Here is a 24,344-nt window from a genome sequence, read left to right as displayed (position 1 = left end):
GAGAAAGGAAAAATTGAAATCGCATCATATGACCCCTTTAAGAACGCAAATAATGCATTCTCTAATTAAATGTGCACTAACTTGCATAGATTTCTAGAAAATAAATCTCGGATAAAGCCAGGTTAAAAAATGTTTTCCATTTTGTTGACATATCAGAGTCAAAGGGAATTTGAATCATTTTATCCCTCCATAAATCAGAAGATAGTCTACAGCCAGAAAATGAATTTTCACTACGGTTTTATTAATAAAACGGTGTATAAAACCAGCCGCTTAGCTATTTATTTTTAATTCTATTTATTAATATTTTATTTAATATTAAATGGAAGGATATGCAATTTAAATGAATACGTTCATGTATTGTAATTCTATTTATTAATTTTATTTAATAGTTATTTATATTTGAATTCATTTGACTTTTTATTAATGTATGTTATTTAATTAATTTTGTTGAAATGTTTATTTTTATTAGAATTTATTGATTTACTACTTTTACATTTTATTTATTTATTCCCTTATATATTTCAGGCTGCTTGTAGAAATGTCTAGTTCTAACCCCAACACCACTGGAGGTCCTACGACCCCGTCTGCATCTGGGACATCAGCTGCTTCAGGTGAGAAGGAAAAAGAGGGAGGCTCATTTGCATTTAAAAAATACAAGTTCAAGTTTAATTTAGAAAAGTTTTTTATCTTTAAAATATGCATAAATGAACACAACCTCATTGTGCAAAAGAATGAAAACGTATAAAACGGCATTTTATTTGGGTCCACTATTGCTGGAATACACTAAGATTTGATGCTCTAAGTTGGGTGATCTTGGGTCCGTTTATATCTGAACGTTTTCTTTCTCAGACAAGCTTCTGATAGTTCGTTCGGTCGATCTCCTGAAATCCAAGGATGGGCAGAACCGGCTCGAGCATCACACAGATGCTTTCTTCAGCGACAAGCTGATCGTCCGCAGAGGACAGACCTTCCAGATGTGGGTCGAGTTCTCCAGACCCTTCAATCCGAAATCAGACAAACTGCAGCTGCTGCTTAAGTTAGGTGAGAGAGCTGCATTCACACAACCTGTTTGACAAGTCTTTTTTTGTTTGTTTGTTCCATTTAATCTCACAAGGAGCTCAGAAATGACTAATTTCACCTTTAAAATGATCCGTGAGTATCTTCGTTTGACACATTCTAATAAGTCAAACATCTCCGCAGATGACAGACTCAAGCCTGGACTTTTTGCTGTTTGTTTTGAGTTTGTTTAGTGAATATTTTTCACGATTACTGCATTCCATCCTTCTCATTCCCACCGGACACACCTCTGATAGTGTGTTTCTTTGCATAATTAGATCTAGGGACGTGTTGAGCAACATTTTTCTTAGAATCAAAATCACCATTAAACTCACAGAAGAGCAGAGTTGAAATCGGCATCAGAAGATTACAAAATCAGGGGTATTATAGGGGTATTGCATATTAAATAAAAACATGTTAAAAAAACGTGAATAATTTGAAATGACACAAACTGGAGTAAAATAAAATATTATTTCAGATAGTTGGTAAGTCAACATTTCTCATTTTCATTAGTTTAACTTGCTGTAGCTACTAAAATATCTAAAACTGAAACAAAAATGAATAAAAACTATGTAGACATTTAAAAGTAATAAATTATAAAATGACTGAGCAGCAAATTGGAGCCAGAACGTGGAATTTTGCCCAGGTGTGGAAACACAATTCCATTGTAGAGCGTGAAATTAATTAATTTTATTTATTTATTTATTAGGGATGTCCCTATCAGGTTTTTTGTGCCCCCGATCCGATCCAAGTCATTGAACTTTGAGTATCTGCCGATACAGAGTCCCGATACGATACTTGTATGTTCCTATAGGAATGTATGCTTGGTGCACACTTCAGGTACATTAAAGTTATTCAAATTAATCCAATCTATACAGAGTTGTGCAGAGTAAAAGTACTATATAATATTATATCACAAGACACACTCTCTCTATGCACACACTATATTAAGACATTGGTAGATGTAAACATTACAATGGTAGACATTGTAAACGAACTGTGTGGTCACAATTATGAAATTATGAATATGGGACTGCTGATATAAAACTTGTATTTTTTTTATGTACAATAAGCAGAATAATTGCAACATATGGTCATCCTTGAGATCGGCTCGGGACATCCCTATTAATTAATTCATTCATTTATTTATTTAGCAATAGTTTGAACAGATTCGATAATTATACAATTCTACTGTCATGGTTATGGACTTTTTCTTGTGTTTTCTTCTGTTCCTGCCCTGTTTAGTTATTGTCTCTCTACTTTCTGATCTTGTCGTTAGTTTCCTCAGTTGCATTAGTTTCAGGTGTGTCCTATTAATTGACCCATTATATATAATCCCTGTTTTGTTCTGTTGTCTGCTGGTTATTTGCTTTACAATTGTGAAAGCTATGTTTGCGATTTTTCATGGATTTATTATTAAACGGCTATTTTTGGATAATACTCCCTCGATGTGCGCTTATTATAGCACTAAACATAATGTTGTTGTTATTATTATTATTATTATTATTACTAATAATTTGCAATTGTTGTATACGTTTGAACAGATTCTATTACCATCTGTAATTCTGTTACTGTTATTATTTCTGTTATTAATATCGTTGTTGTTGCTATTATTATTATTATTATGCAATTGTTTTATCAGTTTGAACAGATTCTATTATCTATAGTTCAATTATTATAATTTAATTATTATTATTATTGTTGCTGCTGTTGTTGGCTTTTTTTAATTATTATTATTGCTGTTGCTAATATGCTTTTTATCAGTTTCAATCAGATTCTATGATTATTTATTATTCTGTTTTTATGAATATTACTTTCATTATTATCGGTTCCATTATTTTTAGATTTATTTCTCATTTGTTTGATCAGTTTGAGCAGGACATCCTGGAAGCGTGTCTGTTCCTGCTGGAGAAGGGTCAGGTCGCTATGACCGAATGGAGAGATCCAGTGATCGTGTCCAGAATGGTCTCTGCTCTGGTGAGTCGCATTCACATGACATCGACATACGCTCATAAGAAATCATGAATATGACACTGATTTGAGAAGGTGAATTACAGTCGACAGCATGTGGTAGTTTTAGGTTCAGAGGAATCTATCTTTTTCAAGACCGTACATGTTGAACAGCAGAGCCGGTGCTTGTTTGTTTACAGAAGCACATGCTTTCTCTTTCATCGAAACACATTCTCCTCGGTCTCATCTGGCACAGTTCCAAACATCATTAGTGTAGAGATATGTCCTTTAATTCTACACTTCTGAATTAATGGATATAGAACTGCAAGTCACATTTTTACCTTTGCAGTCTCACTTTTTTTTTAAGATTTGTTACGAATTTCTTACATAATCAATCTACAACATCAACACTGTGAAATAACAGCTGTTAAGTGATGAAAGTATAATAATGATATTATAAATATACACACACTGCTGTTTAAAAATGTATAGTCGGTAAGATGTTTTTAATGTTTTGAAGTCTTTTCTGCTCAACGAGGCTGCATTTATTTAAATAAAAATACATTAAAAACAGCTGTTTTCTGTGAGAATGTGTTAAAATGTAATGTATTTCTGTGATGCGCAGCTGTATTTTCAGCATTACTCCAGTCTTCAGTGTCACATGGTCTTCAGAAATCATTCTAATATGCTGATTTGCTGCTCAAGAAACATTTCTGATTATTATCAATGTTGAATACAGTTGTGCTGCTTAATATTTAGTAGAAACCGTGATGCGTTTAATATTTTTCAGGATTCACAGATTAAAAGAACAGTATTTATGCGAAATAGAAATCGTTTAGAAAATAGAAAATTTACTGTCACTTTTAAACCTTTTGATGTATCATTGCTAAATAAAAGTATTAATATATTTTTATAAAATTTATTGAACAAACGTTTGAACAATAGGGTAAATTGAATTAAAAAAAGGTCAATAAAGAACATTTTGAAGTACATTTTTAGAAGTTACTTTTACAGAAATCTGCTTGATCTTTTCATAAAAACATTTGTCAGTAAGTATAAAAATAACAGTAAAAGATAATTAGTTTTGATTTACTATTGTTATATATAAAAAAAAACTATGCATCATTAAATAATGTCCACAACAACAGTTCAGTCTTTATACAATATTTTTCGCATAATCATTTGGCTGAATCATTTCCTGCGTTCTCGCATCTTTCCTGACATTTTAAGAAGGAACAGAAAAGTAAGATGCATGATTCAAGAGATGAAATGTACCTTTTTGAAGAGCTTTTCTGTTCTTCTGTGACAGGTGAACTCCAATGATGACCGTGGTGTGCTGATGGGTAATTGGTCAGACAGCTTTGAAGGCGGGACGACTCCCACCGCCTGGAGCGGCAGCGGCGACATCCTGAGACAGTATTACAAAATCTTGGGGAAGCCTGTCAAATTTGGCCAGTGCTGGGTCTATGCGGGAGTCACCACATCCGGTACGTTTGGATATGTTATCACTGTCAGCAGCCAGAAAAATAACACTTTCACCATGTTATTAGGAGTAAAAATCACTGTGAATGATATATGAACAAACCCCTCTGTAAAAATCTTCAGAATATCGAGAGGAATAAAACTGCTAATTTTGGTATTTGTAAGTGCTGCTGAAATGGAGAGAACTTTTGAAGGTGTGTATTGTAATTGAAATCTACAGCCGCAAATTGATAAACTGATACAACATAAACACACAATCATGTGTTTAGATGTTTTCCTTCCACTAGTCTAAAGGAGAATTCCGTTTTTTTTTTTTTTTTTTTTTAAACAAGAAAACCTATGAAATTTGGCAGAAAGTTTGAAAGTAACAGTAAAAGATTAGAGAAAAAAATATCTGTTTTTAGGAATAAAATGCTACTTAAACCAGTGTGAATGATATATGAACAAACCCATCGCTAAAAACCTTCAGAATATAGAAAGGAATAAAACTGCTAAGTTTTGTGTTTGTAAGTGCTGCTGAAATGAGGAAAAATCTCTTGAAAGATATGCATTGCAATTGAAATCTACAGATGCAAATAGATAAAGTGCAATAAAATATACACTTAAAAGTATATTTTATGTTTTATTTTTACTAGACTTAAATGAAACATGTTATGGAAGCAAAATAGCCCAAAACATGAATTTTTTTTTTCTTTCCCCCCTGTAGTGTCTTTACGCTGTTGACCTTCAGGGCAACTCCAACACTGTGTTTGCAATTTTTGCACCACTTGCAGTTCAGTTTATATAGATCTTTTAGTAATGTTTTTTTCCATTTCTCTCTCAGTGTTGAGATGTCTTGGTATTCCCACCCGTTGTGTGACCAACTTCAGCTCTGCTCACGACACAGACCTTTCCTTGACCACAGACATTTATCTTGATGAGAAACTGGAGCTTATCAAAGATGAGACCAGCGATTCTGTCTGGTATGATAACAACCATCATCTCTTAAGTTCCTTTTACTGTCATTTAATGTCATTAGTGTCAGGTTCATGTTATACTCGGCCTCTCTAATCAGTCAAATTTATGCTTGGAGAATTTTAAATAAAATTTTCATTAGTGACAGTTCTCAAATACAGCAATCGTTACTGACACTTTACATTAATATGGCGCCAGGGTTATTATAGTTAACTAAAACTAAAACCACTTGAAATAAAACAAACGTTAAAGAAATAACAAACTTATTTTATTTCAGTTAGTTGCCAGGGCAACATTTCTAATTTTCCTTTAGTTTAACTTTAAGTACCAAAATAACTAGATAAATAATGAACAATACAAATATTTTTTTTTAAAATAAAACAAATGTATAGACCTGTTTAAAAAAAACTAATACAACATGACAAAACACAAAGTAACTACTTTAAATAAACGGAAAATGAAAATGGGGAAAAAAATTCCAAATGTTTACAAAAACTATAATATATTAATGACGTTAAAATAAAATTGTATATAACACTTTAGTGCCCCTTTATTGTTTTCAAAGTATTAGAGGTAGAACTGTTTTGGGGGAAACCAATAAATATGTTTAATAAACTAATGTTTAACAAAAACTTAACCTAGCATGAAAAATAACTAGTTTTGGATAGCTTTATTTCTTGGAATTTCATGGAATATAGAATGTATCAGTTTTTTAATTTAATATTTAATGTTAATATATTTTGTGCATTTGATTTTTATGTTTATTTAATTGTGTGTTTTAAAAATATATATTTTAACAACACAAAATCACACAAATCAGTGTTGAAGAAAAAATGCTCAAAGTATTTAGTTTGAGGTTGATGGTCATGATTTTCTGAAGGTAAAGGGCCTCGTTTCACTGTCTATTTCTTAAAAAGAGTTTCAATCCCTGTTTTAGTCGATGCCTGTTCAAGTGTATTTTTGTAAATTGGCGACTAACAATAAACTCATGTTGGCGGTGTTTCTCTGTAGGAACTTCCACGTGTGGAACGAGTCCTGGATGACCCGGCAGGACCTCCCGGCGGGTAACGGTGGGTGGCAGGTGGTGGACGCGACCCCTCAAGAGCTTAGCCAGGGTTCATACCGCTGCGGTCCCACCCCCGTCTCCGCCGTCCGCAACGGACAAGTCGACCTGAAATTCGACACTCCTTTTGTCTTTGCCGAAGTGAGCGCTTCATACAAACCTCTTTTCACCCTCATTTGTGTCTGATGACATTTCATACTTTGCACTTTTAATTTGAAGTCAAAACATCTACTGAATGGCTGAATTGGTTTCACTGTCCGTCTCAGGTGAACAGTGATAGAATCTACTGGCAGAAGAAACCTGATGGGAGTTTGAGTCAGGTTCATGTGGAGAAGAACTCCATCGGTCAGCACATCAGTACTAAAGCTGTGGGATCTGATGCACGCGTGGACATCACACACCTCTACAAATATCCAGAAGGTAACAAAACAAATACATCTGGCCCAAAACCTAGAGCTGCCTTCCTAGAAAGCATTTTAAGGCATTATAGACATGCTCCCAATGGATATTGTTCCTTATTTTCATGCAAATTCTGAATGATATCTGCCGATATTTATATCGATAGTTTGATTTCTCTTGAGGAAAAAAAATCTCTCCCACCTAATGCTGTAAAATATACTGTGAACCGTCTCATTTGGTACATTGCTATAATATTAGACATTAAAATGAATCCCAACTATTACATTCAACTGCTTATTAATTTTCAGATATAATTATTACTCTCAAATACAACTGACATTTCTGAAAGGTCACTTGCCCATATGGTAGTTTCATAAACACGTAATTGTCTTCATGACAAATTTATTCAAACATACACATAATTAACAGTAAATATGGTCATCTCTAGTGTTTTATAGCTAACTGTGAACACTGAGTATTTTTCCTGAGATAAATTGAGTGACATTCTGTATTGTATTGTATCTTTCAACCTTCCAATGTTCATTCATGTTTATTAAGCGCTATAAGTTGTAAAGTGGAAGATACTCGCGCTCCATGCTGCCGTTGAAACTGAAGCTGCCACAGTGATGTGTTACACCACATTTAAGAGCGGCTGGCATGTATTGTTTGAATTTTGTGATAAAATGGACAGAATTTGAAAGCTGAGCACAACACACAACATTTCTTGAGCACAAGAAATCAGTTAAGATTCACGATAAGTGCTCCGAAGTCCCGATCTGAATAATGATTCGTTAGCCAACATTTCAGTATGGGACTTCAGAGCACGTATCACGAATCTTCAATTTGTAAAATTATTTGCGAACCCACTCTTAAGTTCCAATGTAAAGCAAATGATTCTCGAACCCGCTTCGTTTCGACGCAAATCAAATGATTTGCTATACACGATCCTAAGTCCAAGTCTGAATCAAATTATTCGTCATAAGTGCTCCGAAGTCCCGATCAAAATGATTTGTGATCCATGTTGTCTCGATCTGACTCAAAAGATTCATGAACCCACTCCAAAGTTCCGATCTAAAGGATTTAAATGATTCGAGCTTTAAATGATTTGCGATATGCGATCCGATTGGAGCGCTTCGAAACGGAATAATTTTGCAATGAAATGATTTAACTGATTCAGAGTTTCGAAATGTTCCGATCACTACGTGCTTTTCATTGCAAGCAATGTCAAAATTTGAAAATGAATAGCTCTTTTAAACTGTTTTTGATAGTAAATAGCTTGAAATCAATTACCAAAGTCACGAGTTAGGGTTTGAATCAATTGGAGCGGTTCCTGCATAAATTACTCATTCAATTGAATTGGTTTGTCTGTTCTTCCGCCTTTTGCACTTGCAGCCATGTTTACTCGACACTGTCTGTAGTACTACTGGCTTAGCTCACTAGTTTTGAGATTAATTGAAATAAGCTAAAAAAGTATACAGTGTCTACTAATAAAATATGATCAATATCTCCATTCCGAAGATAAACCCGAAATATCCAACACAAATCTACAAACATATTTAGGCGAGGTAACCGGTTTACTAGTGAAACTCCATTAATATGACAAGCTGCAGCTCAAAATACATGTTAGATGGGAACATTGTGCATTACGATCGACTTTGTAGCTTAATTCACTATTGCTTTAAATAGTTTGATCACTGCAATTCAGTTGATAACGCTCAAGTTGAAAGAACCCATTGAAGTGAATGTTAAATTTATTATATTGTAATAAATATTTGAGAAATTATTGTTGTATATGATTGTATTAGTCTAGAGTGATAGTCAATGTAAAAAGAGCAAATAGGAGAAGCAGATGAACACAAAACAGCTAGGGTGAAGGTTTGATTTTGACATTGACACAATAAAATATAGCAACTCGCACTCCTCTTTACTGTCTGTTCATGTCCATCAGGTTCAGAGGAGGAGCGCATAGCTGTGGAAACGGCCAGTCGTTTCGGCTCCAAGCCAACTTTGTATCCGTCGCCCACCGTCAATGACGTGAGTATTGAGATCGTCATGGATGGGGCAGGACCTCGCATCGGTGAAGACGCCAAACTCTCCATCGTCCTGAAGAACACAAGCTCAAAGCAGCGCACGGCCAGTCTGCTGTATGAGGTGATGGTCATGTACTACACTGGAGTGCTGAAAGACACCGTGAAGAAGGACCGGATTCCTATTGACCTAAAACCGCAAGAGAGTGAGTGGAGTCTGACAGTCCCATCACAATGTTTGAATCAGTAGCTGCTTTTGTCAAAAATCACTTAATGATGAGACATGCTTGCAGTTGATATTCCGATTTAATCAACAAATTGTGCCTTACCCCTAAAAGGTGCATATTAGTACCTTAGAGTCATAACATGTACTCTTAAGGTACTACAATGAACGTTTTAGGTGCAAACAAGATATAAAGTTGTCCCTTTCAGGGTACTTCTCCAGTGACAAATGAACAGTGTTCATGAACAGGATCTTGAACTATCTGACTGACCTGATATGTATTTACTAATTAAAATCATATGTGAGTGTGGGGGCGATGGAACATTCATTGCAGACTTAAAAAAATAAATCGGTGAAAACATTGTGTTTCTTACACGTATTGAAAAAATTTAACATAACCTATAGGTCACTCTTATGGGCAGTCAATAAGCAACGAGACCTGTAGTTGAGTTCTGTGCAAAATGAAAAAATAGTTCTCATTATAATTGTTTTATCATTGTCATTAATGTCATGCTCCTTTGTCTCCCTTCAGCCAAGACTATTCCTTGGACTCTGCAGTTTAACGAGTACATGAACCATCTGGTGGACCAGGGCGCTCTGATGCTCACGGTCACCGGTCGGGTCAATCAGACCAAACAGATTCTGGCTACACAGTTGAACTTCAGACTGCGCACACCAGACCTCATCCTCACAGTACGTCAATGAGACACTAGTCTTGATTTGTGATTATCATAACTAGTGCTGTCAAAATTAGCATATTAACGCAGGTGATTTGCCTGTATCATTTCATATTAAAGCGTGATTAAAACTATGAGCATGCGTGTCAAATCTGCATCACGTTCAGCAGCGGCAGCTCTTAAAGTAATAGCAGCCATATAACCTAATAACCCAGCTGCTGTGATGTCTGTTAATCAGAAAAAATAGTTCTCATTATAATTGTTTTATCATTGTCATTAATGTCATGCTCCTTTGTCTCCCTTCAGCCAAGACTATTCCTTGGACTCTGCAGTTTAACGAGTACATGAACCATCTGGTGGACCAGGGCGCTCTGATGCTCACGGTCACCGGTCGGGTCAATCAGACCAAACAGATTCTGGCTACACAGTTGAACTTCAGACTGCGCACACCAGACCTCATCCTCACAGTACGGCAATGAGACACTAGTCTTGATTTGTGATTATCATAACTAGTGCTGTCAAAATTAGCATATTAACGCAGGCGATTTGCCTGTATCATTTCATATTAAAGCGTGATTAAAACTATGAGCATGCGTGTCAAATCTGCGTCACGTTCAGCAGCGGCAAGTTAATTTTTTTTTTAATTCACAAGCAATATTGTCTTTATTCAGATGCTGTTATATAAAGAAAAATCAAGAATCACACAATTGTACATGTAATTCCATGTTAAAAGCTGGAGATGGGAAAGAAAATGTCTTCAGTAATTTCTTTACAAAGTAACATGCACAATTATCTGGAAATGTAGCATTTTATGGTGACTTTCATGAAGTCGTATTAAAATTCATATACATTTCATCCTAGATTTTTTTTTAAAGTTGAAAATGTGAGGACTTCCAGGTAGCACTATAAGGCGACCAGTAGAGACCAATAGGCACCATTATGGTTTCCATTAAAACCAGTACAATTCCCATTATAACCAGTAAATCCATTACAAATTCTGTGATCATGTCTATTGTTTTTTTTTTTTTTTTGCAGCAGGGCGGGCTAAATGTTCACGTTATCTCACGCAGAATATGGTTATTTTCTGTTAGTCACTGTATGAGTGTACGTCTGTAAACATCTGATGAGAAGCATCCAACAGACATATTGTAGATGAGCAAACACTCTACAAAATGCGTCTTGCAGATGTCAAATAGACTTCTCCATGATGTACGTGTGCTATCAGGATTGATTTATCGAGCTGAGATCTATTGATTTTGTTCCATTTTTGTGTCTGAACAATATAATTGCGCAAATCCTAAAATTTAGTTTTAGTTTAAATTATTGAATTTATGAAATTCAATGCGTCTCGGCAGCACAGAAGTAGACCCACCGGTAAAATCACTAAAGTAAGAAAGAGGTCACAGGAGTATAAAACATGTTTGAACTTTTCCATGACATTCTGATTTATTGAGATGCACCTGTATGTCAAATATACACTTAGAATATAGTGCGTACTCTTTCTTCGCTCTACGGTGTGGGGTTCACTGTGGATACTGGAGGAGCAGAAAACACGATGCCTCCAGAGATTAAGGGTGTTTCTGCTCCATACTAACAGTAGGTGGTGGTAATGCCCTATTTTGTAGATTAAGATCAGCTGTAAACAAAACGAAGCAGGCAGCAGCAGCTCACTTGTCTGCACTGCATATTTCAGTGCTACTGGAGTTACAAGAGTAACACATACTCCGGGATATTGGTTTATTTCGAGTCGTAGGGACTATAAGAAATGTTTGAAAGTGAGAAACTTTAGAAAATTGTGGATCAGTGCTGATTCGAGATGCGAACTGTCACTAAAAAGAACCGGTTCAAAAGAACGATTCCTTCGCGAACCGGACATCACTACATTTGAAAGGAGTTCACACACAGTGCTCACAATTCAGAAGAAACCAACTGTCTTAAATGAAATAATATATGTCTGTCCATGCTAAAAGAAAAATCTAAAATAATGCCACAGAGGATGATAGTTCAAAATTACATGGACCTTTATCAAGACAAACTATTCATATAAATTTACAGATGGATCAAAGCAGCCAGAGACAGGCCGTACTGGGGCTGCTTTCTCCATTTCGCATTATGAAATAGCAGTTAAAAAAAGAACAGCAGATCATTTATCGGTGTACACAGTAGAGCTTTTAGCAATTTTATTGTCATTACAGTGGCTGGAAGGAAATAAACAGAACCAAAATGTAATCATAGCTTCTGACAGCTTATCTGCTCTATCTAGTATTCAATCTGGAAAACATCATGTAGACTTCAACTATTATATATATATATATATATTCAACTTACTTTTAATACTGTATGATAAAGGGCTGGATGTTTCCTTCCGTTGGGTTCCTGCTCATGTAGGGGTGGAAGGAAAGGAGATTGTAGATATTCTGGCAAGAGGAGCAATAAAGCATGAAACAGTTGATATACAAAAACCATTATTAAGGGACATACAAGCAAAATATGGCAAGAATACTGGGACAAAACTGATACTGGACGACATCTGTATAACATACAAAAACAAGTAGGCTTAAATAGTATTAGGCAGAGCAGGAATCCAAGGGAAGGAAAGATAATTACACGTCTTAGAATAGGTCATGCTGGTTTGAGTTTTACATTACAGAGAATAGGAAAACACCCCACTGGTTTTTGCAACCACTGCAACACACAAGAGACCGTAAAGCATATTTTATTAGATTGTAAAAGGTATGAAGAAGAAAGAAGGGAGTTAGAAACACAAGTTGGAAAACAAAACATGACAGTGGGAAATCTGCTAGGAAAAACAATGTCTAAGGAAATACATAGTCTCCTAATGAATTATTTGAAAAATACTGGGATAAGTGAAAGAATTTAATGGAGATATATAGGGGGGAAGGAGAAGGTATATATATGTATGTGTGTGCCAACCACCAATAAAATTTAAAGAAGAAGAAGTCTGTCCATGCTGGATATTGATTGCTTCATCACAGAAATCTGTCAGCTGAGAGGTTTGTACAAGATAAAGATTCTCATATTCTTTTACCTGAATGACTGTGTGCATTTGTCTTTGCGGTTTTTCTTTTCTTTCTGCTGACTTCAAGTGAACTTCTCAAATTGATTAATTGATTGGATTGCAACATCTTCCTCAGTTTTCAACTGGTTTTACTTCAGGATATGATTTTATATCCAGTGAACCAAAACAGTACCGAACTTGTTTAATTAATGAAAATCAACATGCATATCTGTAAAATCAAGCATTGGCACATGCGCAGTCTTGTAATAATTTTAACTCAGTTGTAAGGGAATTAATTATTATTATTGATTCAGGTTTTGATAGGACTCGGATTTGAAGAGCCTAATTCAACCTGATTTGAATTGCTTCTAAATTTGATAGTTTACACTCTTATCAGCTACTCGGCCAGCGAGAAGTTGATGTCAGTGTATATTACTAATTGAATATGTAAATTTTGTATTCTCCCTGGCCACGGGTGAAATACAATTATGATAATTTGTCAGCTCTTAAGAGAGGTAATTACTATGAGTAAGCTACGAGCTAGGCAGCAAGCAAGGATCTTTTGGCAATAGAGTTGACACTGAAATTATATGACACCAGACAATTGAGTATTTATAAATGAAACATGAAATTTATTGGCTATTCTAGATTACATAAACTTAAGCTAAAACACACAAACATACAGTTTCAGAGGAAGGAAAGTCTGTTAACGGAGTTCTGAGTTTCATAGTTCTCATTCGTTCAAGATTAAACTTCACATATTACACATTTTAATATCCTTATCTCCTAAAAAGGGGTAATTAAACACTGGTTAAAGTTGCACCGATTACATGAAACACGTCAAGCATATATATACAACATACAACCTACTATTTGTGATTCTATGCTCTGATAATTTTATACTTTCAATGATTAGCAACGATTGCCAGAAGAAATCTTGTCTCTTTCCTTTGGAATGCGGAGGAAAAGGGAAGGGTCCTTTGTTTGATGTGTGTCTCCATCATGTAGGTGGGTCTGTTGTGAGACATAGATCCTACAGTCTGAATCAATATAATCTGATTGAGAATTCTGACTGCAGTGTTTATATAGATGTACATTAAACCTGATTTAGTGTCAGTATTACCAGAACAAGAAGAAGCTTCTAGGGCACCATGGTCCGTATTGTCCTTTTGACATCTAAAAATAGTTTCTTTATTTTCATACATCCAGTCTGCCAACAGTTATTTATTCTTTAAAATGGTCTCCTTCAGAGAAACAGTTGTTATATAAAGTGAAAGTCCCTGTGATTCTGTGTTTCTCAGGAGCTGGAAAAGGTTTGGTTGTGTGTGACTGATGGGATGGATTTAGTCTGGAGCGTCAGAGATCAACTCTCTGAACAGAGATCCAGAGACACACAGGACTCAGAGCTCAGCCTCACTTTACTCTGTTCCACTGACGCTCAGGAGAGTGTGTGTGACAGTCATGGATCCAGCCATCAAACCTCCACAGAGTCTCTGGGTCCTCACTGTAACGCTGGAGAACAGCAGATGCTGCAGATGCCACAGAAGATGTGCTCAGGCAAACTGCTGGACTGCAGGAAGATGATGAAGAGAGAAAACACAACTGAGGGACAACAGAGCGATGATGATGTTCTTATTCCATCAGGTAATTTGCTTCCTTTAATATTGTTTTTACCATTTCATGACATTTGTCTGCCATGTCAGTACTTGATACAAGGAAGGTGGTTTCAAATCATTCAAGAGTTGCTTTTAGCCTTTCCGCCCTGTTCGAATAACTTCCTGGGACTTGCCTATTGTCCTGGAAGGGTTTTCAGGGCATCCATTTGAGGCATTGGAGCCAACTTCGGATAAGCTTCGGACTCTCAAAACATTTTTATTGCTGGTCCTATGTTCCCTTAAAAGGATTGGCGATCTTTCGGCTCTCTCTGTCAGCCCTTGTATGGACTTTGCTGCTGGCCTGGTTAAGGTCTGATACCACCTAGGCCAGGTTATGTCCCTACAGTCTCTTTGACCCCTTTTCGCTTTCAGTAAGTGGTTTTGGAGGCCTTTTCTTCCTCCAGTACTGAGCCTGAGAGTGTTGTGTGACCTCATGAGCTTTGTCCAGTAAAGGCTTTTAAGGCTTACGTTGACTACATGACCCAGTGGCATAAGTCTAACCAGCTCTTTGTGTGTTTCAGCAGTCAAAACAGAGAGGCGTACCTTTCACTAAGCTGAGTATGTCACATTGGGTGACTGATGCTATTTTTAGAGCCTATGAGGTGCCTGGTTTGGCTTTGCCTCTAGGTGTTTGCGCCAATTCCACTAGAGCAGGGGTGGCCAACGTCGGTCCTGAGGAGCCACAGTCCTGCAGAGTTCAGCTCCAACCCTGAACCTACTAATCAAGGTCTTAAGTGTTACTGGAAAGCTACAGGCAGGTGAGTTTTTATCAAGGTTGGAGCAAAACTCTGCAGGACTGTGGCTCTCCAGGAACAACGTTAGCCACCCTTGATCAAGAGGAATGCATGCTGTATTCCTCGAAAGGCGGTGCAAAGCGTCATTTGCCAATTAATTGGCCTGATAGTGTTTTCCATAGCGTTGCAATGCAGCATCTCGTAACTGAGACATTTTCAAATCCATATATACTGTTGTTATATTTATTGAAAAATAAGCATATTTATTGAAGAAATAAACAATTCTTTTTGCTTAGTAGTTTGTCTCTTTCACATCCACTAGCAGTTGATTTGTGTATATAGTGAATATTTAAGCAAGGCGCGAAACGACTGTTTAGTGTACGAAACGACTGACTGCTAATTAAATCTCTCAACTTCTCTCTGTACACACCTTCTGACTGATTTCAGCATATTTCCTAATATCTCAAGCAACATCAGTTGAAGATACATTTAGCTCTGGCAGTTTTTAAATTCTTCAAGAGCACATAGAGGAAGAAGCGTCTAAAACAGATGTGCAGTTCCGTTGAATGAAAATTGCACCCTCTTTATGCTTGTAACCGGGTGTTCAGGAAAAAGAAACACACGGCAGATTAATTTGTTTGTATAGGGGTTTTATCTGACTGCTGTTTTTTACTTAAAATAATTTACAGCGGTCGGCAGGAACACCACTGAGCAAAAAATAAAATAATAATACGCAAGACAATAGGAAAAATAAGAAAATTACTAAATTCCAAATATTCTTCAAAAGTTACTCTATAATAATTACACAGTGTAATTACACTGAAAACTTACAGGAAGAAACAAATAATAACGCAATGTTTCACCAATTCCGGTGTAACAAAAAACAAGATCTTAGACAGTGATTAATAACAGAAAAACACTGGTTGAAAACCAGTACGACACACACACACTCCCAAATAAATTACTCTGGAGTGAGCACAACCAAAAAGTTATCTTACACACTTGACCAGGCCATATAGACGAAGTATGAAAGAATCCTTTCTTTGCTTCACCAAAATACTGAAACCTTATTCAAACACGGCAAAAAATAAGGTACTGACACAGTAAAGAATACGGTAGTGCTATGGTACAAAGAAGAGATAAAAGAAACACATTAATAAAGTCATCTCATCTTTTCTCTCACAATAACCACATTTTTCACATGAACATACATTGTTAAACATTAAAACAAGCGTTTTAACAGGATTGATAGCATTTGTACAGATCCAGATAGTAACACACGAATTGAACAAGAAATACTGAACTTACACTGGAAATTTCCACTATACCCGACACAAGGTTCACACGGATCACACACGAACCGATCTCATCTACCGAGAATTAAACATCAAAAGTTCACACAAACAGGTCTCTGGTTCCCACGGATATCAAAGAAAGGTTTCACAGTAATATTTACCCAGAAAAACAGCATAATTTCATAATAAATCGTCCCAATGCCAACACCACGACATGGCACTCGGCTGCTTCATCGGATTATATCAAAATGGCTATTCTGGTCACGCACATGCGAACAGGCAAGCAGAGATCGGCGATCTCTTAAAGGGGCCATACACAGTTTCAACACACATTGGAAACATGCTGTATTTATACCTCTGGCCACATGCTGTTAAACTATGTACTAAGCAGCATTGCTGTTGTTTAGAGACGGTTCTAGACATTTGGAGGTCCTAGGTCAATTTTATGTTGGAGTAGGTGTTAAAAATAAATTCACAAGTTTGCACTTACATATAATAAGATTTAGCAAATAGTAAGTATTTGGCGTGCTGTCTTGAAGGAGGGCTCTGAGCTTGGAATACAGCACGAACCCAGAGAACTCCCCCCATCCCTAGTATGGGATGAGAATAGTTTAAGAGTGAGGCATTGGGGTGGAGGAGGAATGCTGGAAAACTGTCACGGGACTTAGGTGAGTTGGCTGTGTGCATATATACTGTACATATCATGCTAATTAAGCTGATCAACTAGACGAGCTCCACCTGAGCTTGGCTGATTATCTGATCGTGCTCTTCCCGAACCTTGTTACTAAAAACATCATTAAATTAAAATTTTGTAAAAAAACCATTAATAAAAAATCATAATAAATAAATACAATTCATTTTTAAATTCACAAGTTTGCACTTACATATAATAAGATTTAGCAAATAGTAAGTATTTGGCGTGCTGTCTTGAAGGAGGGCTCTGAGCTTGGAATACAGCACGAACCCAGAGAACTCCCCCCATCCCTAGTATGGGATGAGAATAGTTTAAGAGTGAGGCATTGGGGTGGAGGAGGAATGCTGGAAAACTGTCACGGGACTTAGGTGAGTTGGCTGTGTGCATATATACTGTACATATCATGCTAATTAAGCTGATCAACTAGACGAGCTCCACCTGAGCTTGGCTGATTATCTGATCGTGCTCTTCCCGAACCTTGTTACTAAAAACATCATTAAATGAAAATTTTGTAAAAAAACAATTAATAAAAAATCATAATAAATAAATACAATTCATTGTATATTCATTAAAATTCATTGAAAAAAGTAGCCTAAGACTACAATGACAATATGCAAGAGTAAAACATGAGTTAACAATCAAATTGACTGTAAAAGTCTTCAACTTGTTAGACTGACTTAAAAAATAATTTGTTGCCAAGACTTTTTTTTTTGCTGAATGCTAGATGAATGCTTTGTTTGTGGCTCATTATTAATGAAAAAAAACCATTGTATTGCCAACAAATAGTTGCAGAAGAATACCTCCTGGACACCACTTCAGTAGGCTAAATGAACATCAGCTGGGTATGGATGGGACTCTCCCTCCCAATGAACCAATATAGATTATTGCCGTATAATACCTTAAAGAGCTAACATTTACTTAACACAATTCAACTAAACTTCTGGACAGTTCTACATTTGAAAAAAAAAAATTGGGGCTAGACTAAAATCTTTCGGGGCCCAAGCATTCCAGAGTTCAAGTTTGGTGATCTCTGTCCTGTGAATTTGTATCACTTGAAGACGTGTGACCAATAGAAGACTGTAGGGATGGGTATCATTAAGGTTTTAACTGTACTACTCTTACTACTTGTGTTACTCTGCTTATTGATTCGGTACTTTAACGCCAATTAGCATTGCCTTTTATTCTTAAATGTAAAATAAATCTATAGCAAAAGAAACAGTAATGTTTGAACAAGTCATTATAATACAAATTTAAAACATCTTTTTGTTTCTTATCACAAGACTTTTTAAATTATTCAGTAAAATCTGATTTGATAATGGATCGTAGACTACATCCGCCTTGTTACATTCAAAACATTTTTGTTTTATTTGGTGTACAGATTCATTTGTGTTTTTGTGCAATCCTTTAAAAAAAAAAAAGCACATGCATAGATAACTTTTACAGGTTTCATATTTGGGGGGAATTTATTTGTTCATTTTATTTGACAGGTGTGATTATCATTGGGCGTGAGTTTTTACCTCCATCATTAAGGCATGGGCTTAAATATGGATAGAGTTTCTCAGTGAAAGTCTGACCAGTGAAAGAGTAGATATGAGAGCTGGAACCCACGTCATAAAAAGAGACCAGACCCTCCTCATAATCCACAAACACTCCCACAATCTCAGGTGTCTTTCTCTGAGGGAAAGCAACCACTGGATCATCACAAACTAAATATTCATTCTCATTTATCATAGCCACTGTCCAGAATCCATTCTCTGGAGTCATTGTGTTTATCTCCTTCCTGTTAATGGATTCTTTGGCCACTCCTAAATCCCACTCAGTCTTTCCCTTCACCTGCACCTCATAGTAAAATCTGCCTGAACTGAATCCTTGCTTTGCTAGAACACAATAACAGACATCAAATCTTTTTGGGGAATTTCGGACGTCATGCTCAATATCTCCAAGGCTGACTTGTTTTCCATCATCAGACAGGATGAGATATGGATGCGCTGTAACAGGATCCAGAGTTACATCCACTAGATGAGAGATCAGACATTATCAATCAACTTCAGAACAAAGATGTTTGTACTATGTATATATATATATATATATATATATATATAATTACAGATTAATAAAGTATCGTAAGTGTATTCAAGAAAATTGGGTCATTAACACTGTACCTGCATATTTGCGTGCCCACCTCAACCCTGTGCAAAAAGATGACAATATAATATTAATTACAATATAACATAAATTATTCGGAGGAACAGTTCCAGGTTGAATGTTTATCTCTCAAATTAATGGTATGTAAATGTGGATCATCCATCAATTTGTAAAACAAAATGCACAGTGAGTTTACAGTAAACGTATTTATTTTTTCCCATAATATTTGTATTTTATTGTTATTTTTTTAACACTTTGAAATACAGCCTTTTACAATCATACACATTTTTCATACAACCATAAAATTGCTGCATTTACTCTAGAAAGATAAAACAAAATAAAAAACAAAAGGATAACACAACAACACTAAACAAGAATGTAATTTAAACTAAATATGATTTTCAGTTACAATAATTAATCCTAAAATTCGACATTAGTAGCTTACTTTTAGCAGCATCAGTCGCGCACATATATTAATTGTACATAACTAATCAGTACTGAGAACAGTCTTGCTTGGTGTGTCTTCAATTAAAAGTCATCTCATTCAGTTCTAACCAACTGTCTGCTGCGTTTCGCACCCATCCAATTAGTGCAATAGTGCAACTTCCGAACCCCTACATTTCAGAGACTAATGAATTTTCTGTGTGACAATCACCTGCACATAATCCTTAAATGGACAGATCCTGCACAGATCCTTAAAATGGATTGATCCCAGAATTTTCTTTAAAAAAAATACAGACCATAAATATCTATACACTGTATTTTTGATGTTCACATACCTGTTTGACAGAGTTGTTCATTTAATGTCTCGTGAGTTTTTTTCATTTGAGTCAGAGCTCTATGCAGAGGGAACACATTCACATCAGAGTCAATACTGATAGTAGTCCAGTTATTGGTGTGTTGATGACTGTACAGGGATGAGAACATCTACAGCAGGAGAGATGTCTATTAAATACATTACTCTTTTGTTCTATTCTGTATGATTTCTAAAGACTTCTAAAAATGGTCAAGTAGCTCATTAGGATTGGAAACAGTGTTTGTACTCTGTAATGTTTTTCATTCTCAGTGATGAGACAGATGTTGACAGACCTGTAGGAGGTGCAGATGATCGTCAGTGTGTGAGATCTGCTCCAGCTCAGTGTTTTTATTCTTCAGATCAGAGATTTCCTGCTGCAGCTCTTTAATGAGATCTTCAGCCTGTTTCTCTGCTGCTTTCTGCTGTTCCTCCATCATCTTCAGCAGCTCAGACTGACATCTCTCAATGGAGCGGATCAGATCAGTGAAGAGCTTAACACTGGCTGATTTCTCTTTATCTATATTCCTCTGATGAAAAAGATAAATGAGCAGATTCATTTATTATATATTCACATATATTTTTAAAGGATAGTTCAAGGAATATGTGAATTAAAAAAATAATAAAAATCAGCACTTTAATTGAGCAGAGTAAAATATTATGATGTATAATAGTATTAATTGTAATTATTTTCCACTCAGCCTTTTCATCTCTACTGAGTGCTGGATCTCATTAATCTTCTTCATTCTGTTCTGGATCATCTGCTGCACGTCTGTCTGTGTCTGAACCAACTGATTCTATATAACACAGAAAAACCCAGAAACATTTATCACTGAATTTACATTTCCATCTTCTGACAAAGTGTTTTGTTTGTATTTCTTGCCTTCTTCTCTTGACTCTCCTCCTCTATAGGAACAGTGTTGTGAGTCCTGTGGTCTCCTTCAGTGCAGGACAGACACACCCTCGTCTGATCATCTCTGTAGAACAGCTCCAGAGGGCTCTCGTGTTTCTGGAATATATAATCCTCCAGATTTTCCACGGCGTTGATCAGTGTGTGTTTCTTTAGACGTGGGACTCTGTGATGAGGCTCCAGGTGAGTCTCACAGTAAGAGCTTTGACACGTCAGGCAGGACTTCACGGCTTTCTGCTTTCTTCCATCACAGAAGTCACACAACACCTCAGATCTTTGTAGACTAAACTTCTCCTTAAAGTGCTGCACAACCTCTCTGAGTGTTGTATTAATCTTGAGATCAGGTCTTCTGCTGAACTTTTCTTTACAGAGTGGACAGAAGCAGGTCTGTGTGTTTGTCCAGCACTTGTTCAGGCAGGTTCTGCAGAAGTTGTGTCCACATGGAGCGGTGACTGGATCAGTGAACACATCCAGACAGATGGAGCACTGGAGCTCCTCATTTAGTGCACCACTGGAGGATGTCATGACTGAAAAGATACGTAATGACAATATATCATCTACATTTCTGGATAATTCCAAAAAGTGTACTATTTTTATGCACAGGCTAAAAGTTTCATTGGTTAGCATGGTCCACTTAGCCCCTGTTAGTTGATGCCGTAACTACACCATTGTATGCCCAAGAAACACAATTCAGTAATTCACAGGTAGCCATGTATACTGACAAAATATAGGCATTGCTCATGAGCAAAGATGACAGCTTGTGTATTTATGTGTCATGCACAAGTCAAGCAACTGCCATTGAGATGAAAGGGAATGCAATAGATAGCTTTTATCAGGTATTATAGACTTCCTTATTTGATAAATAAAAGTCTAAATGAGATTGTAAGGAGTACAAAGTACAATGTTTTTTTCCAGGAAGTTGTATTCTGTTTTGTGATGAGTAGGCACAAATTCCTTAAAATAATATTTAAATATAGTAACTAAGTACTCGTGCATCAGTTATTCCAAATCTCTAACTGCTAGGCTACGCCACCAGAGGCAGAACAGCATATCAAAAGGTTATTTACAGCGAACGCCTTAAAAAGTTGTCAAGAATATGTTTTTCAAATAAATACTGTAACCCAACAAATAAAGATCCTCTAAACATCAGATGTCATTTTCATTTTATAAAGCAGTTTTCACAGACTTTGGTTTTGTCTGTAGTTCAAGTAGCCTACTTCCTGTTTCTGAAGTCTCTAAAGTTCAACATTACAGTCCACGTCAAGCAAACTTTTAATAAATTTAAATACTGCTTCTGGTAATATTGCTTCATGATATTAAATGCTTAACTAATTCTTAAATTTTTTTCACTTACCTGTGAGTGTATATCATATGTGATCAATAGTTTGTGTTCAGATAAAAAGTTTGTTGAAGAAGCTTCCAGCACATCTGTTTTTTGTTTCACATTCACTGAATTCTTTCACTCACCTGCAGTAATGTCATACAGCAGCTCCGCCCATAATCATCCATATGGAACAGGTCCTTATTCATTCCTGGTGGTGAGTGTGCAAATAATGTAATACAATTTTAGAATATCTGTGTTGTTTTTAGGCTATTTTTTTTAACAAGAGAAGTGGCAAATATCATTAATCGGTATTCATTCTGGTTATCTGTTAATTTAAAGGTAGGGTAGGCGATTTTAGAAGGGCTAGCGATAGATTTGGTTGGCATTACTGGGAACGCTCACAAAAACGCCATATCCATTTATGCCGTGGAGGAAAACGAACTATTCGAATGACTTAGTGGGAGCATATACAGGCTAAACAAGAGCGGTGCAAGAATTGAGCCTTGTGGAACTCCACATGTCATGGATGTCCACTTAGACTTATGCTCACCTATACTCACATAATAACCTCTCCCTTCTAAGTATGACCTGAACCATTTGATTACCATCCCAGAAAGCCCGACCCAGTTTTCCAGTCTCTCTAGTAGTATGTTATGATCGACAGTATCAAACACAGCACTGAGATCTAGTAGTACCAGTACTGATATTTTGCCAGATTCAGAATTTAAGCGAATATCATTTATTATCTTAATGAGTGCTGTGATGCGGTCGGAAACCAGATTGAAAATTGTCCAGGTATCCATTTGAGTTTAAGTATTTGTTCAGCTGAATATATAGGGTATAATGGGGCTAAAGGCGCCCCGGGGTAAAAGGTGCCTTTGATATTATTTTCATCTAAACCACTAAATGGCACAAAAACATGGCATAGCACTTTCCAAAACATCAGTTTTTCAAGATGCACGTGTATATTTGTCTGATCTTTGACGCGATCGCGCGCAGCAGTGCAAAGTTGATTCTGTGCTTACTTGATCTAATATTTTATGTTTTTAAAAAGGTTGTAGATTTAAGTAGCAAATGAGAATCGCTAAAATTAATGCATATATTTTGAGACAAAGGTCTTCTTTATGATTTTCAGTTTTGTTTAAGATAATTAAAGCAACAGTTTTTAAATAACGAAAGAATATGTAAATGTATGGTATTTGGGGCAAAAAGCGCCCCTGCTGTTGGGGCTAAAGGCGCACAGTAATTAACATGATAATTAATAGATGGCTGACTTTTCCATTTGTTGACATGACATGGTTAGATTCAGATGGTAAATATCATATATTATGTTGGGTGTCCATATTATAGATAATCACCATGTTTAGAATGAAACCATCATATTTAAAAACATGATATTAATCATATCATATAATAAAATATAATTTTTTGTTACTACTGTAAATATATATTCAATTATTACTGGATCTCCTTCAATACTCTCAGAATCTTTACTTATTAAAACTATTTTGTTTCTGTATTTTAAAATATATTTTTTATATTAACACATTTTAATGACAGCATATTTATTGGAAAAATGTTTTATACTTTTATTTTTCAAAATATGCAGAAAATAGTACACACTTTGCTAAAGTGATTGTTTTGAACAAGTATTAACTTAGAAATTATTTTAAAAAAATCATACCATGGGCCTTTTACCCCATGCTGGTGAGCCTTTTATCACGTGTGTGGGGTAAATGGCCCCTCTTGCCACCTCATACATTTATACGATATTTAAACAAAATAAACAACTTGAATGATTTTTCACACAAAATCTGTTGCTCCATTAATGTTCAATACTACGTATATATTTTTTCTGCAATTATACATTTTAGGCGCAGTGAATGGCACATTTTTTTCTTAAGGTGGGCCTTTAGCCCCGTTGTACCCTATATATATATATAT

General features: G+C 35.9%; 2 protein-coding genes and 2 long non-coding RNA genes across 5 annotated transcripts in view; 3 read left to right on the top strand and 1 right to left on the bottom strand.

Moving 5' to 3' along the window:
- Nucleotides 1–1,035, top strand: part of LOC107572310 (uncharacterized) — a 10,039-nt gene extending 9,004 nt beyond the window's left edge. For both annotated transcript variants that reach the window (XR_001607322.1, XR_001607323.1), the window contains exons 2-3: nt 526–611; nt 850–1,035. This is a non-coding gene — a long non-coding RNA (uncharacterized lncRNA). The remainder of the gene's footprint in view (nt 1–525; nt 612–849) is intronic.
- Nucleotides 1,036–1,657: 622 nt separating this feature from the next.
- On the top strand, nt 1,658–9,874 carry LOC107572307 (protein-glutamine gamma-glutamyltransferase K-like). The gene is made up of 8 exons (XM_016258731.1): nt 1,658–1,702; nt 2,926–3,033; nt 4,316–4,493; nt 5,312–5,450; nt 6,454–6,646; nt 6,772–6,925; nt 8,853–9,137; nt 9,687–9,874. The coding sequence occupies exons 1-8, from the start codon at nt 1,658–1,660 to the stop codon at nt 9,857–9,859; spliced, it is 1,275 nt and encodes a 424-aa protein (XP_016114217.1). The 3' UTR covers nt 9,860–9,874.
- An 8,830-nt stretch (nt 9,875–18,704) lies between these two features.
- Nucleotides 18,705–21,938, bottom strand: LOC107572309 (E3 ubiquitin-protein ligase TRIM39-like). The gene is made up of 6 exons (XM_016258734.1): nt 21,050–21,938; nt 20,869–20,963; nt 20,463–20,694; nt 20,153–20,300; nt 19,391–19,417; nt 18,705–19,243 (listed from the first exon to the last, which is right to left on the bottom strand). Exons 1-6 carry the CDS (start codon nt 21,701–21,703, stop codon nt 18,705–18,707), a joined length of 1,695 nt encoding a protein of 564 aa, XP_016114220.1. The 5' UTR covers nt 21,704–21,938.
- A 1,115-nt stretch (nt 21,939–23,053) lies between these two features.
- Nucleotides 23,054–24,344, top strand: part of LOC107572311 (uncharacterized) — a 9,950-nt gene continuing 8,659 nt past the window's right edge. The window contains exon 1 of the long non-coding RNA XR_001607324.1: nt 23,054–23,063. This is a non-coding gene — a long non-coding RNA (uncharacterized lncRNA). The remainder of the gene's footprint in view (nt 23,064–24,344) is intronic.

Source organism: Sinocyclocheilus grahami, unplaced genomic scaffold, assembly GCF_001515645.1.
Source record: "Sinocyclocheilus grahami isolate Dianchi unplaced genomic scaffold, SAMN03320097.WGS_v1.1 scaffold1733.1, whole genome shotgun sequence".
In the NCBI taxonomy this organism is placed as follows: Eukaryota; Metazoa; Chordata; class Actinopteri; order Cypriniformes; family Cyprinidae; genus Sinocyclocheilus; species Sinocyclocheilus grahami.
The sequence above is the reverse complement of the archived record's forward strand: the minus strand, read 5'-3'. Positions and strand labels throughout refer to the sequence as shown.

Coding starts and splice junctions, on each gene's coding strand:
- LOC107572307 (XM_016258731.1), top strand. CDS start 1,658: ATGACTGAGCAGCAAATTGGAGCCAGAACGTGGAATTTTGCCCAG. Junction 4,494..5,311: donor TGCGGGAGTCACCACATCCG/GTACGTTTGGAT, acceptor TTTCTCTCTCAG/TGTTGAGATGTCTTGGTATT. Junction 6,647..6,771: donor CTCCTTTTGTCTTTGCCGAA/GTGAGCGCTTCA, acceptor TGTCCGTCTCAG/GTGAACAGTGATAGAATCTA.
- LOC107572309 (XM_016258734.1), bottom strand. CDS start 21,703: ATGCTAACCAATGAAACTTTTAGCCTGTGCATAAAAATAGTACACTTT. Junction 19,418..20,152: donor TGAACAACTCTGTCAAACAG/GTATGTGAACAT, acceptor CTTTTTGCACAG/GGTTGAGGTGGGCACGCAAA. Junction 19,244..19,390: donor GTGGGCACGCAAATATGCAG/GTACAGTGTTAA, acceptor TCTCTCATCTAG/TGGATGTAACTCTGGATCCT.